At 44.4% G+C, this 17,659-nt stretch overlaps 1 protein-coding gene across 1 annotated transcript in view; it reads right to left on the bottom strand.

Moving 5' to 3' along the window:
• The window catches only part of CATSPERD (cation channel sperm associated auxiliary subunit delta), a 73,582-nt gene that overhangs the window by 29,143 nt on the left and 26,780 nt on the right, over nucleotides 1-17,659 (bottom strand). Inside the window, exons 10-13 of the mRNA XM_064279818.1 lie at nucleotides 17,142-17,255; nucleotides 12,025-12,114; nucleotides 10,980-11,038; nucleotides 3,195-3,273 (exon numbers count right to left, since the gene is read on the bottom strand). Of these exons, the coding sequence (XP_064135888.1) occupies nucleotides 3,195-3,273; nucleotides 10,980-11,038; nucleotides 12,025-12,114; nucleotides 17,142-17,255 (342 nt within the window). The remainder of the gene's footprint in view (nucleotides 1-3,194; nucleotides 3,274-10,979; nucleotides 11,039-12,024; nucleotides 12,115-17,141; nucleotides 17,256-17,659) is intronic.

Genomic DNA, 17,659 nt, shown 5'->3' with positions numbered 1-17,659 from the left:
TACTCTTTTTATTATTATTATTATTTTATTTATTGTGCTTTAAGTGAAAGTTTACAAATCAGGTCAATCTTTCATACAAAAACTTATATACACCTTGTTATGTTTTCCTAGCAGCTCTCCCCCTGAGAAAACCCACATTCCTCCTCTCTACCCTGTATTCCCCATGTCCATTCAACCAGCTCCTGTCCCCCTCTGCTTTCTTATCTTGCCTCCAGACAGGAGCTGCCCACATAGTCTTATGTGTCTACTTGAGCCAAGAAGCTCACTTCTCACCAGTGTCATTTTCTTTCTTACAGTCCAGACTAATCCCCGTCTGGAGAGTTGGCTTCAGGAACGGTTCCTTCCAGTCTCGGGCTAACAGGGTCCAGGGACCATGACCTCAGGGCTCCCTCTAGTCTCATTCAAACCATTAAGTCTGGTCTTTTTACGAGAATTTGGGATCTGCATGCCACTGTTCTCCTGTTCCATCAGGGATTCTCTGTTGTGTTCCCTGTCAGGGCAGCCATCGGTGTTAGCCGGGAACCATCTAGTCTTCTGGTCTCAGGCTGATGTAGTCTCTGGTTTATGTGACCCCTTCTGTCTCTTGGGATCATCTTTACCTTATGTCTTTGGTGTTTTTCATTCTCCTTTGCTCCAGGTGAGTTGAGACCAATTGATGCATCTTAGATGGCCACTTGCTGTGTTGTAGACCCCAGATGCCACTCACCAAAGTGGGATGCAGAATGTTTTCTTAATATGTTTTCTTTTGCCAGTTGACCTAGATGTCCTCTGAAACCATGGTCCCCAGACCCCCGTCCCTGCTGCTTTGGCCCTTGAAGCATTCGTTCATATTCAGGAAACTGCTTTTGGTTTAGTCCAGTTGTGCTGACCTCTTCTGTATTGTATGCTGTCTTTCCCTTCACCTAAAATAGTTCTTGTCTACTATCTAATTACTGAATATCCCCCTCCCTCCCTCCCCACCCACGTAACCATCAAAGAATATTTTCTTCTATGTTTAAACTTTTTCTTGAGTTCTTATAATAGTGGTCTTACACAACACTTGTCCTTTTGCAACTAATTTCACTCAGCATAATGCCTTCCAGATTCTTCCATGTTATGAGATGTTTCACAGATTCATCATTGTTCTTAATCATTGCGTAGCATTCCATTATGTGACTATACCATAATTTATTTATCCATTCATTTGTTGATGGGCACCTTGGTTGCGTCCATCTTTTTGCTACTGTAAACAGTGCTGCAATGAATATGGGTGTGGATATATCTGTTCGTGTGAAGGCTCTTATTTCTCTAGGATATATTCCAAGGAGTAGGATTGCTGGATTGTAAGGAAGCTAGCGCCAAATTGTCAAATCTATTCTTGGGATGGTCTCTAAATTCAGGTGGAATATACTCAAGGTTGTACTTAGGCTCTAGTGGACTTATTCCAATTTTCTTCAGCTTCAACTTGCTTGTACTTGCATATGAGCAATTGATGGTCTGTCCCACAGTTGGCCCCTGGCCTTGTTCTGACTGACGATATTGAGCTTTTCCATCATCTCTTCCCACAGACGGAGTCGATTTGATTCCTGTGTATTCCATCTGGCGAGGTCCACGTGTATAGTCGCTGTTTATGTTGGAGAAAAAAAAGGTATGTGCAATGAAGAAGTCATTGGTCTTGAAAAATTCTATCATGTGATCTCCGTCGTTTCTGTCGCCAAATCCATATTTTTCAACTACCAATCCTTCTTCTTTGCTTCCAACTTTCACATTCCAATTGCCCATAATTATCAATCCATCTTGATTGCATGTTTGATCAATTTCAGACTGCAGAAGTTGGTAAAAATCTTCAATTTCTTTACCTTTGCCCTTGGTGGTTGGTGCATAAATTAGAATAATAGTCGTATTAACTGGTCTTCCATGTAGGCATATGGGTATTATCCTATTACTGACAGCATTGTACTTCAGGATAGATCTTGAAATGTTCTTTTTGACGATGAATGCAACACCATTCCTCTTCAATTTGTCATTCCTGGTATAGTGGACTATATGTTTGTCAGATTCAAAATGGCTAATACCAGTCCATTTCAGTTCACTAATGCCTAAGAGATGGATGTTTATGTGTTCCATTTCATTTTTGATGAATTCTAAATTTCCCAGATTCATACTACATATATTCCATGTTCTGATTATTAATGGATGTTTGCGGCGGTTTCTTCTCATTTTGAATCATGCCACGTCAGGAAACGAAGGTCCTGAAAGCTTGAGCCCATCCACGTCATTAAGATCGACTCTACTCTGAGGAGGCAGTTCTTGCCCAGTCATCTTCTGAGTGCCTTCCAACCTGGGGGGCTCATCTTCCAGCACCGTATCAGACAGTGTTCCGCTGCTATTCACAAGGTCTTCATTGGCTAATTTTTTTTTCAGAAATAGACCACCAGGTCTTTCTTCCCGGTCTTAGTCTGAAAGCTCAGCTGAAACCTGTCCACCATGCTGGTATTTGAATACAGGTGGTATAGCTTCCAGCATCACAGCAACACACAAGCCTCCACAGTACAACAAATTTACAGACATGTGGGGGCCCCAGCCCCTAGGCAACCACTAATCTACTTTCTGTCCTATGGATTTACCTATGGATATTTCATATAAATGGAACGGTACAATATTCATCCTTTTGAGTTTGGCTTTTTTCACTGAGCACAATGTTTTCAAGGTTCATCCGTGTTGTAACATGTATCAGAACTTCATTCCTTTTTATGGCTGCACAATATTTCATTATATGGATACGACATTTTGTTTATCCATTCGTCCATTGATGGGCATTTGGGTTGTTTCCACTTTTTGGCTGTTGTGAACAATGCTACTATGAACACTTGTGAGCAAGTTTTGTGTGCACATTTGTTGACGTGTGTTTTCAGTTCCTTTGGGTATGCCTAAGAGTGGTGTAACATAAGTAAACCAGAAGCAGTTGCACAGGTGACCAAGAAGGAACAAGCACTGATGCGCCCGCTCTGAGGACAGTGAGTCAGGAAGGCGCAGCCCTGGGGACACTGATGGAGGTGGCAGTGACTCCAACAACCAGCACAGGGTCACCTCCGTTTCCAGATGCTGAATGAGTGCTTGCACGGCCCCTCAAGGAAAAGCCAGCCTAGGCCTACCACCATTACTCTTTAACACTAATGACACAGACTATGGGCCAGTAAAGGTTTGGGACATACCAGCGGCTTGAGGTCGATGCAGGAAATTTCTCTGTTGGCTATGTCCAGAGTGACGGTGGATATCGTGGGTCGTTTTATGCTGCAAAGGCGACAGAAGTGTGTGTTACTGGAGACCAGTCGAAAGCACTGTCCATTCACTCACTCACTTATTCATTTCAAAATATCAGCTGAGGGCCTCTGGGGATGCTAAAGAGAAAAGATAGGCATAGTGGTCTGTTCTCCTTTGAGTTTCTAACTCTTTTTGAGTCAGTTTTGTTAATTTGTATATTGTTTATTTCCAAGAACATCTGACATCTCAATTTTATTATCACTGAGCTGCATATAACAATTTCTTATGATTCTTTTAATAGTTTCTGTATCCATACTTGTATCTTCATTTTCCATTCCAAATGTTCACTTTCATTTTCTCTCTTTTGTCCTTAATCAGAATTATAGGGTTTTAGATATTCTACAGGGAGCCTTCATGGTACAGTGGTTAAGCGCTCAGCTGCTAATCAAAAGGTTGGCAGTTCAAACTCACCCAGGGCTCTGGGGGAGAAAGACCTGGTGATCTGCTACCCATAGAGATTAACCAAACCCAACCCACTGCCATCGAGTCAATTCCAACTCTACAGGACAGAGAACTGCCTTGTAGAGTTTCCAAGGAGGACCTGGTGGATTTGAACCAGCGATCTTTCGGTTAGCAGCTGTAGCTCTTAACCACTTCGCCACCTGGGTTTCCCCGTGCAGGTTACAGCCTAGAAAACCCTATGGGGCAGTTTTACTGCCAGATGGAGTTGCTGTGATGGCACCCAACAACGGCAGCTACTATACTGGTCTTAAGAGCTAGCTTTTTGTTTCAGTTTTAGTTTGCACTTCACTTTTGCCTTCTATTTCATAAATTTCAGATTGTTTCATTATTAATTATCCTCTTATTGCTTCTTTTGTTATTCTTGTTGTTCCCAAAATTAATAATTTAGCCAATTTATCTTTTTTTTTTTTTAGTTCATTCATTTTTAGCCCATTTTGTTTTTTCTAATAATGAAAATGCTTGGAGTATAAATTCTCCTTTGAGTATATTTTAGCTATTATTTCATGAATTCTTTGATTCAGGAGTTATTTATAGGTTTTTTAATTTATTATTTGTAAGTTTCTTATTTATATGTTTCTTTTTTTTAAAAAAAAAAAAAAGCTTTCATTGTGCTTTAGGTGAAAGTCTACAGGGAAAATTAGTTTCCCGTTTCATAGTTTGTACATGAAGTATTCCATGACAGTGGCTGCATGCCCGCCATGTGTCAGCACTCTCCTCATTCCCACCCTGGGCTCCCCGTTTCCTTTTCTTCTGGTTTTTCTACCCCTTCCTGTCTTCTTGTCTTTGCTTTTGGACAGATGTTGTCCTTTCCATCTAATATAATTGGTTGTTCTAAGGAACATGTCCCTCTCAGGTGCTACTGTTTATCGTACGGGCCTGACTACTGTTTGGCTGAAAGGTGGTCTCTGGGAATCGCTTCAGTTCCAGGTCAGAAGGGTCCATCATCTCAAGGATTCTTCCAGTACCTGTTTCTTAATTCCCAAATAAAGGAGATTTTTGTTATTAGTGTTGCTTTTGTTTTCTTTTGGTTGTTTATTTCTAGTTTTACTGGATTGAAGTCTGAGAATGGGATCTGAAAGTCTCTCTTGGAAGAACTGATCATTTATAACCAAGTAATGACTAATTGATTTTTTTTTTTAATAAATTCACTATAGGCATAAGAGAGGAACATATATTCTGTATTTATAGCATAAAAAACCAAAGCAAACCCAGTGCCATCGAGTTGGTTCCGACTCATAGCGACCCTATAGGACAGAGTAGAACTGCCCCATAGAGCTTCCAAGGAGTGTCTGGAGGATTCGAACCCTTTGGTTAGCAGCCATAGCACTTAACCACTACGCCACCAGGGCTTCCTATTTATAGCATACAGAGTTTTATATACAGAATTAAAACACGGTGGTTGTGCAAATTAGATAAATCCTCTCTAGCAGTGTTTCTCAACCTTAGCACTATTGACATTTGGGACCAGATCTTCTTGGTTATGGGGGGGCTGTCCTGTGCATTATAGGGTGTTGTTGGGGAAATGGTCTGCTTCTACGCCCCCATCCAGGCTGCCTAAGGCCTTGGGCCCAGAATACTCTCTGATAAGGAGGATGGGAGTTGAGTTGCCTTCTTTCTCCTGATTTCTTCTTAGAGAAAAATTTTCATCCTGTTCTGGGCACAAAGTAACTTTCTCTGTCTCTTGCACATGTGTGGGCACCATAGGGCACCTAGCCAACCCTACTTCTATATCTGCTCCCAGTGGGAGGGAACTGGGTCTCTCGTGCTACAACACAAGAGTGGGAACGTGCCAGGTTGTTAAGAGCTGGCCTCAAGGAGTGGACTGAAGGGGAAACAGGCTTTGCGAGGCTGAATATGAGCACCCTCATGCAGTCTTCTAGTTCACTAGTTTGCTAAGTCATCTTATGTAAATCCCTGGCATGTAGCCACTATTGTCCACCACTGCTATAAAACCTCTGGCCACTGTGGAGCGTGGAAATCTACCTGGTCTGGCGGCCACCCAAGACTTGCCTCATATGTAAGCATCCCTAATAAACTCCTTTGCTACCATGCTGGAGTTGCCTGTCTCTTTCTTTGGTCTCTCAGCATCCTCTATTTTTGGAAGCAAGTTTCACGTTACAAGTTCAAGCTGAGACAGGTGTTGAGAAGCATCCCTGGCCTCTACCCATTGGAAGCCAGTAGCAGTCCTCTGCCTCAGTCATGACAATAAAAATTGCCTCCAAAAAACCAATTTTGTTGCTGTGGCATCTACTCTAACTCATGGCAGCCCCATGTATGTCAGGATAGAACTGTACTCCATAGGGTTTCCGATGACTGTAATCTTATGGAAGTAGATCACCAGGTCTTTACTGTGTGGTGCTACTGGGTGGATTTGAACTGCCCAGGTTTTGGTTAGTAGCCAGGCATAAAACAAGACTGCCATATGTCCCCTGGGTGGGGGTGCAAAATTGCCCCCAGTGAGGACCCTGCTTGGTAGTCTTATTTGTTTTTGCCTACTTAAATCTGTCAGATTCTAAAAGTAGCATATTAAAATCTTCCACGATGACTGTGCTTTACTCAGGATCTCTTTATGTTTCTAGGAGTTTTTGCTGTATTTGCCATGTTGCTTGGCGCATAAAGATTTATATTTGTACACATATATAAGCTGAATGTACTTGGCTTTGAAAATGTATTTTATCTTGTAATAATATTGTCACTCCTGTTATTTTGGGTTTTGTTCAAGTATTTGTTTAGATTTTCTCATGTATCTTTTTCAAAAATCAAAAAACCAAACCCATTGCTGTCGAGTTGATTCTGACTCATAGCGAACCTATACCACAGAGTAGAACTACCCCATAAGGTTTCCAAGGAGCAGCTGGTGGATTTGAACTGCCAATATTTTGGGTGGCAGCCAAGCGCTTAACTACTGTGCCACCAGGGCTCCTGTATCTTTATCCATCCCTTTATTTTCCACTTTTGTCTGTTAATTTAGATATGTTTATTTTTTTTTAACCCAGTCTGGGCGTCTTATCTTTTCTCTGGGGAATTCAGCCTTCTTGCATGTATTGTAATAACTGATGACTCCAGGACACCTCAGTCACACACAGCATCAAGCCCATGTTTCCCACCTACACATACCTTATTTTCCATCGTCGTCTCTCTTGGTGATTGGGACCCCTCCCCTGCATTTAGCCAAACCAGAAAACAAAGCAGCATTCGTGCACTTCCTGGCTCCCACTGCACCCCCCAAGCCCTCCCTACCTCTCCCGCCATGTCCCTCCATGGCCATGGCCCCACCCAGCTCATGCGCTGGCCGCCCAGTCCATCTGCACATCATTTCTCACTGCCCTCCAATCCGTTTCCCACCCTGTGGCTGGCCAGGGCATCTCACTGAAATGCAAGTCTGAGCCCGTCGCCTCTTTGGTGAAAACGCCAATGGTTTCTCTTAGCGCGACCTATGTGCCCTGGCCCCTGTTGACTCCCTCATGTCATCACGCCTCACTCTTTTCACTTCAGGGTCTTCCTCCAGTCCTTCCTACTTGTTTTGCTCTCTACTGCCACAGGGCATTTGTACATGCTGTTCCTCTCCCAGGCATGCATTTATCTTCTCTGTCTTGTTAACGCCCACTCATCCTACAAATCTCAGCCAAATGGTCCCTTCCTTGGGCAGGTATTCCTGCAGTTTGTAGACAACCCCCTCATTGTCACTTAGGGGACCTAGATCTTTCCTCTGTTACAAAGAATTGAGCTGGTTATTCTATACCTTTTTACATGATTACAGTTGAGCGTTTGGCTGCTAACTCAAAGGTTGGTGGTTCGAACCCACCTAGCAGCTTCATGGAAAAGGACCTGGAGATCTGTTCCCATAAAGATTACAGCCAAGAAAATTCTATGGGGCAGTTCTACGCTGTCAGATAGGGTAGCTATGAGTCGGAATCAACTCGACAGCAATTAACAACAACAACTTCAGTCCCTGGGAATTACAAAATCCTTGCCTCCTCCCCTCTCTTCAGTCAGTCTCCCAAGCCCTTCTTCCCATCAAAGCACACTGTCTGGTCTCCTTGAACATCTTTGACTGCCTCCTGTAGCCTCTGGGAAGCCCTCTCTGGAACCTTCATTCCCCAAACAATGGCCAAAGAGAACAGTTCAAAATGCCAATCTGACCATAACCAATCACCTCACAGGATTAGTCCTCTTGGTTTGAGGGTTTAGGGCCATGGTCTCGTGGGACAACCCAGTCAATTGGCATAATATAGTTCTGAAAGTTTATGTTCTACCTGCCAGTATGGTAAAGTAATGCCGGGGGTCTTGAAAACTTGCAAGTGGTCATCAAGTATAAAACTATTGGTCTCTATTCATCTGGAGCAAAAGACAAAGAAGGAAACTCAAGAATCAGAGAGGGAACCAGACTTCAGGACCAACTGTCTCCATGAACCACTGCCTCCTCCACTTTGAGACCAGAAGAACTAGATGGTGCCCGGCTACCACTACCAAACGTTTTGATCAGGGACACAATAGATGAATCCTGATAGAAATGAAGAAAAATGTAGAACAGAACCTCAAATTCTTAGAGTCCAGACTTACTGGAGCTTTTTAGGCTGGAGAAGTCCCTGAGACTATGGCCCTGAATTACTCTTCGAACCCTGAATCGAAACTATCCCCTGAAGCCACCTTTAAACTATGTAACAGTTTAGCTCAAAAAGTGAAAATTGTCACGCTTCAGTATTGTATTCCTTAAAAAAAAACTTATATAACATCAAATGGACAACAGTTATTCTAAAGTATAGACAAGAAGGATGGGAGACAGGGAGTTTCAGTCAATGAGAATGAAATAGCCGGAACAGAAATAGAGAGAACATTGACACAATGTGAAGAACGTAGCCAATGTCACTGATTATTATGTCTAGAAACTGTGGAATGGGCGCCAGTTTTGCTCTGTATATTTTCATCGAAAATAAAATAAAATATTAATAAAAAACGTCAGTCTGACCGCGTCATGCTCTAACTCACAGCCCCGCTCATGTCCCAGTGCCCATGTCCTTGAGTGGTTTATTGAATGGGCAGCACCTCAGGGCTCCATCGGCTCAGCCTGGTCAAGTGGGAGTTTTGCTTCCACCAACAGCACTACTCTGAAGTGACGCTGTCAACGATACATTCTACTTGGATCAACAACCAGTGTCCGCGGAGGAAGCAGTCAAGAAATCAAATGATGTATTGCATTGGGCATATCTGCTGCAAAACCTCTTTCAATTTCTAAAAAGCAAAGATGTCACTTAATTATTGACCCAAGCCATGGCCTTTTCCATCACTTCATATGTGTGCAAAAGGTGGACAATGAAAAAGGAAGACAGAAGAATTGAAGTATTTGAACCGTGATGTTGGCAAAGAATATTGAATATACTGTGGAATGTCAAAAGAAAGAACAAATGAGTCCTAGAAAACATACAACCAGGATGCTCCTTAGAACTGAAGACCAATCGCTAGAAAAGGATATCACGTTTGGTAAAGTACAGCGTCAGCAAAAATGAGGGAAACCCTCAATGGGATGGATTAACACAACAGCCAAAACGATGGACTCAAATATATCAACAATCAGAAAGATGGTATAGGACCAGGCAATGTTTTGTTCTGTTATACATAAGGCCACCACGAGTCAGAAAAAACTTGATGGCAACTAACAACTGCTCCCGGCGTCCAGGACTTCCGGTGTCCTGAGCCATTGCACAGAGGGCACAGGGGAGTATTGCCAAAGGGGCGAAAACTCCCAACACCTCATTCAAGTCAAGAAGAGAGATGTGTCCCACTCACACTGCATGATTCCTCAGAGAGGAATCTGACATTTTCTGATTCCCCTGGAAACACTTATCCTTTCTCTATCTAATTTCCCCTCTTCGTAAGATGTTTTTAATTGTTCTTGTCTTACTGTCTGTTATGGGTTGAACTGTGTCCCCTAAAAAGAGATATCGAAGTCCTAACCTCAGGTACCTCTGAGTGTGACCTTGTTTGGAAATAGGGTCTTTGCAGATATTATCAGTTAACATGAGGTCATCTTGCAGTAGGGTGGGTCCCAATTCTCTATGACTGGTGTCCTTATAAAAAGAGGAGGGGATCTCCAGGGGCAGAGAGACACAGAGGGAAGACAGTCATCTGAAGTCAGAGGCAGACAAAGGTGCAAGTCAAGAAACGCCAAGGATCGCCAGCTGTTGCCAGAAGCTGGGGCCGAGTCAAGGAGCAGCTTCTCCCTCAGATCCCTCAGAAGGAATCAACACGACACCCTGATCTAGGACCTCTAGCCTCCAGAACTGTGAAGCAATAAATTTCTATTCTTCTAAGCTGTCCAGCTTGTGGTACTTTGTTATGGCAGCCCTGGGAGACTGCCACACCATCCGCAGAGAGGGTCCTGATCTCCCAACTCCAGCTGAGGGAAGCACATAAGTGGCAAAGGGCCCTGGTGGTGCAATTGGTTTGCACTTGACTACTCACCTAATCTGCAAGTAGGCTGCAAAAGACCTCCTTAAAGTGTTAAAAAGCAAAGATGTCACTTTGAGGACTACTGTGCACCTGACCCAAGCCTTGGTGTTTTCAATCGCCTCATATGCACACGAAAGCTGGACAACAAATAAAGAAGACCAAAGAAGAATTGATGTCTTTGAATTATGGTTTTGGCAAAGAATATTGAATATACCATGAACTGCCATAAGAATGAACAAATCTGTCTTGGAAGAAGTACAGCCAGAATGCTCATTAGAAGCAAGGATGGTGAGACTACATTTCACATACTTTGGACATGTTATCAGGAGTGACCAGTCACTGGAGAAGGACATCATGCTTGGTAAAGTAGAGGGTCAGAGAAAAAGAGGAAGATCCTCAGTGAGATGGATTGACACAGTGGCTGCAACAATGGGCTCAAAGATAGCAACGATTATGAGGACTGGGCAGTGTTTCCTTCTGTCATACGCAAGGTCACTGAGTCAGAACCAACTCGATGGCACCTAACAACAACTAATCTCAAGGTTGGTGGTCTGAACCCACCCATGGAGGAAAGGCCTGGCGATCTGCTTCCATAAAGGTGACAGCCAAGAGGACTCTACAGGGTAACTCTACTCTGTAACACACGGGCTTGCCATGAGTTGGAATCAACTCCACAGCAATAGGTTTGGTGTTTTTTTGTTTTGTTTTCATAGACAGCAAAACGCCAACCTGTGGTAGCCACCACCATCAAGGCCACGACGTACCTGGAGGTGAAGTTGGGGTCAGCCCTTCCCGAGTGGTGCTGTTGCTTCAGGTGAATGCTCTGTGGGGCCGAGGAAGAAAGCAAGGGGTTCAGGCTGGCGTTCACATAGGCGGGGTGGGGCTGGGGGAGAGATGGAGCATGGGATGGGTGGAGTCTGGGACTGCCCAGCCTCTGCTTCTAATTCTACTGCCAGTGAGAACATTCTGGAAACTCAAGGAAATGACTCCAAGCTGAGGGTTTTTATGTCCTTGATCTGAGTCCCATCATCAGGTGTGGTTGTGTTTCTCCCCCCTCTTATCTGTGTTGTGATGTGCCAAAAGCTGGGACAAAGAGTCAGTTGTGGCCCATCCTGCCTTGCAGTACCCCTTCCGGTGCGTACCATCCTTGTGATCCTCGTCACTGGGATCAAATGCAAATGCCCTGGTGTGACTGGGAGGCCCCATGAGTCCCCCAGGCCCATCTCTGACCAACCCCCTCCCATCCCTGCAGACTTCTCCTCCTGGCTTGCCTCAGTTCTGCTGCCTTAGTTTCCCCAGTGAGCTCAGGTCTCATGCTCTCCCTGGGCTGGGCTGGGTTCCCGGTGACTTGTCCACCCACGTCTGCCCCTCTCCAGTGTGACACTTTAATGACATTGTGGATCTGGATGAGGGTTTATTTCAGGCCTGTCTTCCCACTAGGAGTCCTGGGCGGGGAGGGTAAGCGCTAGGCTGCTAACCAAAAGGTCAGCGGTTAAAACCCACCAGAAAAAAGCCCTGGTGATCTGCTCCTGTAAAGATTACAGCTGAGAAAACCCCATGGGGCAGTTCTCCTCTGTCACACAGGGTCGCTATGAGTTGGAATCAAGCCCACGACACGCAACAACTTCCCAGCAGACTGACTACTTGGTGGGAGCAGACCTGTGTGGTGGGAGCAGGGACTGTGCCGCCTCCAGATCCCTCAGGGCCTTGACCTGGGCTTGGCAGGAAGGAGGGAGGGGGCAGGAACCTGGCCGGGCAGTGAAACCCATGCCCTTGACGGGGCTGGGTACGGAGGGCGGCGTGGCTCACCAGCTGATACTTGGTGTTCCCGTCCGAAGTGTAGCCCTGCTCCTTGATGGTCGCCTGCAGCCCCAGGGAGTGTGGGTTGCTCACTGTTACCTGAGGGGCAGGCAGGAGAAGCATGCTCTGTGACCCCAAACACCTTCAGACTGAGAACTGAGCTCATTCTGCAAATACCACTGCCAGGCGAATCCCCAGATGTACCCTGGACCCAGTCCCCTGGATTCAGTCCCCAGCCCCCCAGGATGTGGCCTCTGAACCCTGCTCTGCGGACTCTGGGGCTGCAGACCTGTGGCCTGCAAGGGCACCATTTGCCCCATAAAGGAAGGAGGAACAAGAAAGTGCAAGGTATGAACCAGTGCCAGGCCACATCTGACACCGTGCAGGCCCTGTGCCCAGACCTAGGCCCATCATCAGCAACCCTTTTATTTTGGGACACTCCTCTTATATCCTTACCCAAATTCCCCCATTTGCACGTTGATTGTTTGCAACCAAGAGTCTAGGCAAAGAAGCCCTGGGACTGCAATGGTTAAACACTTGGCTGCTAACCGAGAGCAGACAGTTCAAAGCCACCCAGCAGCTCCACACGACAAAGACCTAGGAATCTGCTCCCATAAAGACTACAGCCTAGAAAACCCCATGGGGCAGTTCTATTCGTCACTACGAGTCAGAATCAACTCAATGACACCCAACAACGACAATGAGCCTAGACTAAGACATCTGGGTTTTGGGCCCGGGAACTCTGCTGTTTCTCAAGCACCCCCTCACTGGATGAAGGAAGGCTGTAGGGGTTGGAGCTCTTGGCTGGAAGTGACAGATGCTGACTCTGGCTGAGCTAAGAAGAAAAGGAGGCTCCTCAAAGAGCTAAACATGAAATTACCATATGACCCAGCAATTCCACTCCCAGGGATATACCCAAAAGTCTACAAAGCAGGGATTCAAACAGATACTTGTACACCAATGTTCACTATTCACGAGAGGCGAAATGTGGAAACAACCCAAGTGTCCATCAAAGATGAATGGATAAACACAATGTGGTCCGTCTGTACGGTGGAATAGTATTCAGCCATAAAAAGGAATGAAGCTCTGATACATGCTACAACATGGATAAACCTTGAAATGTTAGGCTAAGTGAAAGAAATGAGGCACAAAAGGATAAATATTGTATGATTTCATTTATATGAACTATTCAGAATAGCTACCACCTGTCTGTCAGTTTGTCATACTGTAGCAGGTTGCATGTTGCTGTGATACTGGAAACTTTCCCACCAGTATTTGAAATACTAGCAGGGTCATCCATGGTGGACAGGTTTCAGTGGAGCTTCCAGACCGAGACAGACAGGGAGAAGGACCCGGCAGTCTATTCTGAAAAAAATTAGCGAGCAAATTATGAATAGCAGTGCAACATTGTCTGATACAGTGCCAGAATGATGAGCCCCTCTGACTGGAAGATGTTGAAAATACAACTGAGGAAGATCAGCCCTCTCAGGCTAGAGTGGAGCTTGACGTGGAGAGAGTCGAGCTTTCGGGACCTTCATTTGCTGATGTGGCATGACTCAAAATGAGAAGAAACAGCTGCAAACGTCCATTAATAATTGGAAAGTAGAATGTATGAAGTATGACTCTAGGAAAATTGGAAATCATTAAAAATGAAATGGAACACATAAACACCAATATCCTAGGTGTTAGTGAGCTGAAATGGACTGGTATTGGCCAATTTGAATCAGACAAAATCATATGGTGTGCCATGTTGGGAATGACAAACTGAAGAGGAATGTATCATGTTCATCGTCAAAAAGAACATTTCAGGATCTATCCTTAAGTACAACACTGTCAGTGATAGGATAATATCCATACACCTACAAGGAAGACCAGTTAATACAACCATTACTCAAATTTATGCACCAACCACTAAGGGCAAAGATAAAGAAATTGAAGATTTCTACCAACTTCTAGAGCCTGAAATTGATCGAACATGCAATCAGGATGCACTGATAACTAATGGCGATTGGAATGTGAAAGCTGGAAGCAAAGAAGGATTGGTAGTTGGAAAATATAGCCTTGGTGATAGAAACAATGCTGGAGACCGCATGAGAGAATTTTGCAAGACCAATGACTTCTTCATTACAAATACCATATTTCACCAACATAAATGGTAACTATACCTCGTCAGACAGATTACACAGGAATCATGTCAACTACATCTGTGGAAAGAGATGATGGAAATGCTCATTCTCATCAGTCAGAACAAGGCCAAGAGCCAACTGCAGAACAGACCATCAATTGCTCATGTGCAAATTCAAGCAAGCTGAAGCTGAGGAAAATTAGAACAAGGCCACAAGAGCCAAAGTACGGCTTTGAGTGTATTCCACCTGAATTTAGAGACCATCTCAAGAACGGATTTGATGCACTGAACACTAAGGAACAAAGACCAGACGAGTTGTGGAACGACATCGAGGACATCATACATGAAGAAAGAAAGAGGTCATTAAAAAGACAGGAAAGAAAGATAAGACCAAAACGCATGTCAGAAGAGACTCTGAAATTTGCTCTTGAATGTTGAGTAGCTAAAGTGAATGGAAAAAATGACGAAGTAAAAGAGCTGACCAGAAGATTTCAAAGGGCAGCTCGAGAAAGTAGAGTATTACAATGAAATGTGCAAAGACCTGGAGCTAGAAAACCGAAAGGGAAGAACACGATCAGCATTTCTCAAACTGGAAGAACTGAAGAAAATTTCAAGCCTCAAGTGCAAGAAGGATTCTACTGGGAAAATACTAAGCAATGCAGGAAGCATTAAAAGATGGAAGGGATACACAGAGTCACCATACCGAAAAGAATTGTTTGACGTTCTACCATTTCAGGAGGCAGCATATGACTGAGAACCAATGGTACTGAAGGAAGAGGTCCAAGCTGCACTGAAGGCACTGGCTAAAAACAGGGCTCCAGGAGTTGACAGAACATCAGTTGAGATGTTTCAACATAAGGATGGAGCTCCGGAAGTACTCACCTGTCTATGCCATAAAATTTGGAAGACAGCTACCTGGCCAACCGACTGGAAGAGATCTATATTTATGCCTATTCCCAAGAGGGGTGATTCAACAGAATGCAGAAATTATTGAACAATATCTTTAATATCACACACAAGGAAAATTTTGTTGAAGATCATTCAAAAGCAGATGCAGCAATACACTGACAGGGAACTGCCAGAAATTCAGGCCGGATTCAGAAGAGGGCGTGGAACCAGGGATATCACTGCTGATGTCAGAGGGATGCTGGCTGAAGTTACAGAATACCAGAAAGATGTTTACCCGTGTTTTATTGACTACGCAAAGGCATTCGACTGTGTGGATCATAACAAATTATGGATAACATTGAGAAGAATGGGAATCCCGGAGTACTTAATTCTGCTCATGAGGAACCTGTATATAGACCAAGAGGCAGTCGTTAGAACAGAACAAGGGGATACTGTGTGGTTTAAAATCAGGAAAGGTGTGTGTTGGGGCTGTGTCCTTTCACCATACTTAGTGAATCTGTGTGCTGAGCAAATAACACAAGAAGCTGGACTATATGAAGAGGAACGTGGCATCAGGATTGGAGGAAGACTCATTAACAACCTGTGTTATGCAGATGACACAACCTTGCTTGCTGAAAGTGAAGAGGACTTGAAGCACTTACTAATGAAGATCAAAGACCACAGCCTTCAGTATGGATTACACTTCAACATAAAAAAAAAAAAAAAAACATAAAGAAAACAAAAATCCTCACAACTGGACCAATGAGCAACATCATGATAAACAGAAAAAATACTGAAGTTGTCAAGGGTTTTATTTTCCTTGGATCTACAATCATCACCCATGGAAGCAGCAGTCAAGAAATCAAAAGACGTATTGCATTGGGCAAATCTGCTGCAAAGGACCTCTTTAAAGTGTTAAAAAACAAAGATGTTACCTTAGTGACTAAAGGGCACCTGATCCAAGCCATAGTGTTTTCAATGACCTCATATGCATATGAAACGTGGAAATGAATAAGGAAGACTGAAGAAGAGTTGATGCCTTTGAATTATGGTATTGGTGAGGAATATGGAATATACCGTGGACTGCCAGAAGAAAGAACGAATCTGTCATGGAGGAAGGACAGCCAGAATGCTCCTTAGAAGCAAGGATGGTGCAACTTTGTCTCACATACTTTGGGCATGTTATCAGAAAGGATCAGTTCCTGGAGGAGGACATCATGCTTGGTAAAGAAGGTCAGTGAAAAAGAGGAAGACCCTCAGCAAAATGGATTGACACATTGGCTGCAACAATGGGCTCAAGCACAACAATGACTGTGAGGATGCTAAAGCACTGGGCAGTGTTTCGTTCTGTTGTACACAGGGTCGCTATGAGTTGGAACAGACTCGACGGCACCTAACAACAACTACAATATCTAGAATAGGTAAATACATAGAGGGAGAAAATAGACTAGGAGCTGAGAGAAGGAGGAAATGAAAAAAAGAATTTGTGGAAAGGTTAAGGCGCAGGTCAGAAGGAGACTAGAGAACAAGGCATTGGATTAGTGGTTTCCAGGGGCTGAGGGCCACCACCCATCCGTCAGTTTGTTGTACGATGTTGCTGTGATGCTGGATGCCACCCCACTGGTATTTCAAAGGGCGAACAGGTTCCAGCAACACTTCTAAACTAAGGTAGACCGGGAAGAAAGACCTGGTGATCTGCTTCCAAAAGTTAGCCGATGAACACCCTGTGGACCACAAGAGAACACTGTCTGATACATTGCTGGAAGATGAACCCCCTGAGGTGGAAGGCACTCAAAATACACAGTGGTTGGAACAATGGACCAATGGCTGTGAAGGTGGCACAGGATGGGGCAACGTTTCCTTCTGTTATACACAGGGTCGCCAGGAGTCAGAGACGATTCCACAGTCACTGAAGACAAGGGGCTGGGGGAGGAGGGGTACAGAATTCCTGTTTGGGGTGATGAAAGGGTTTTGGGAAGGGTGACGATGGTACAACATTGTGAACTGATGCACTTAAATAGAACAGGTAAATACATAGAAATAGAGCACGCTTCCAAAGGTTGAGAGGGAAAATTTTATGTTATATACATTTTACCAAAAAAGACACACTCACTAGTGGAATTGGTGGATTGCCCGGTTGAGGTATTATAAAACCGGTCAATGTCAGCTCGCTGTTCATATCAATGGTATACATTCTGTTTCCAAAAAACCCATGGAGACGTTGCACCTGATTAGAAATGCAGAACAGGAAGTCAACTCCTCTGTTCCCAAAAAGAAAGGACAAGTAGGTGAGAAGCATTAGGTGGTCCCCTAGGATGGAAACTTCCAGTCTTACCGGCCCTTTTGACAGACTCATTAGACTGTCTTTCCTGCGAGACTCTGCATTCCCCAGAGACCCTCAAGGTCAGCCCCACCACAGCCCCTCCCTCCCTCCCTCCAGAAGCACCCTGCCCTGCTCTACAGGGATTGCTTCCTTGCGTTTCTTCACAGCGTTAGTGCCCAAGTGCACATCTGCAGACAATAGCACTTAGTCTTGCCCGTTCTCGAAAACTGTTACGTTTTCTTTCATTCTTTAGGTTCCCCCTCCATCGCCTTCTTTCCCTCTCATTTTATCTTTGAAGACCCCAGTTC

Source organism: Loxodonta africana, chromosome 3 (assembly GCF_030014295.1).
Source record: "Loxodonta africana isolate mLoxAfr1 chromosome 3, mLoxAfr1.hap2, whole genome shotgun sequence".
Lineage (NCBI taxonomy): Eukaryota > Metazoa > Chordata > Mammalia > Proboscidea > Elephantidae > Loxodonta > Loxodonta africana.
Note: the sequence above shows the minus strand (reverse complement) of the source record. Positions and strands in the feature narration are given on the sequence as shown.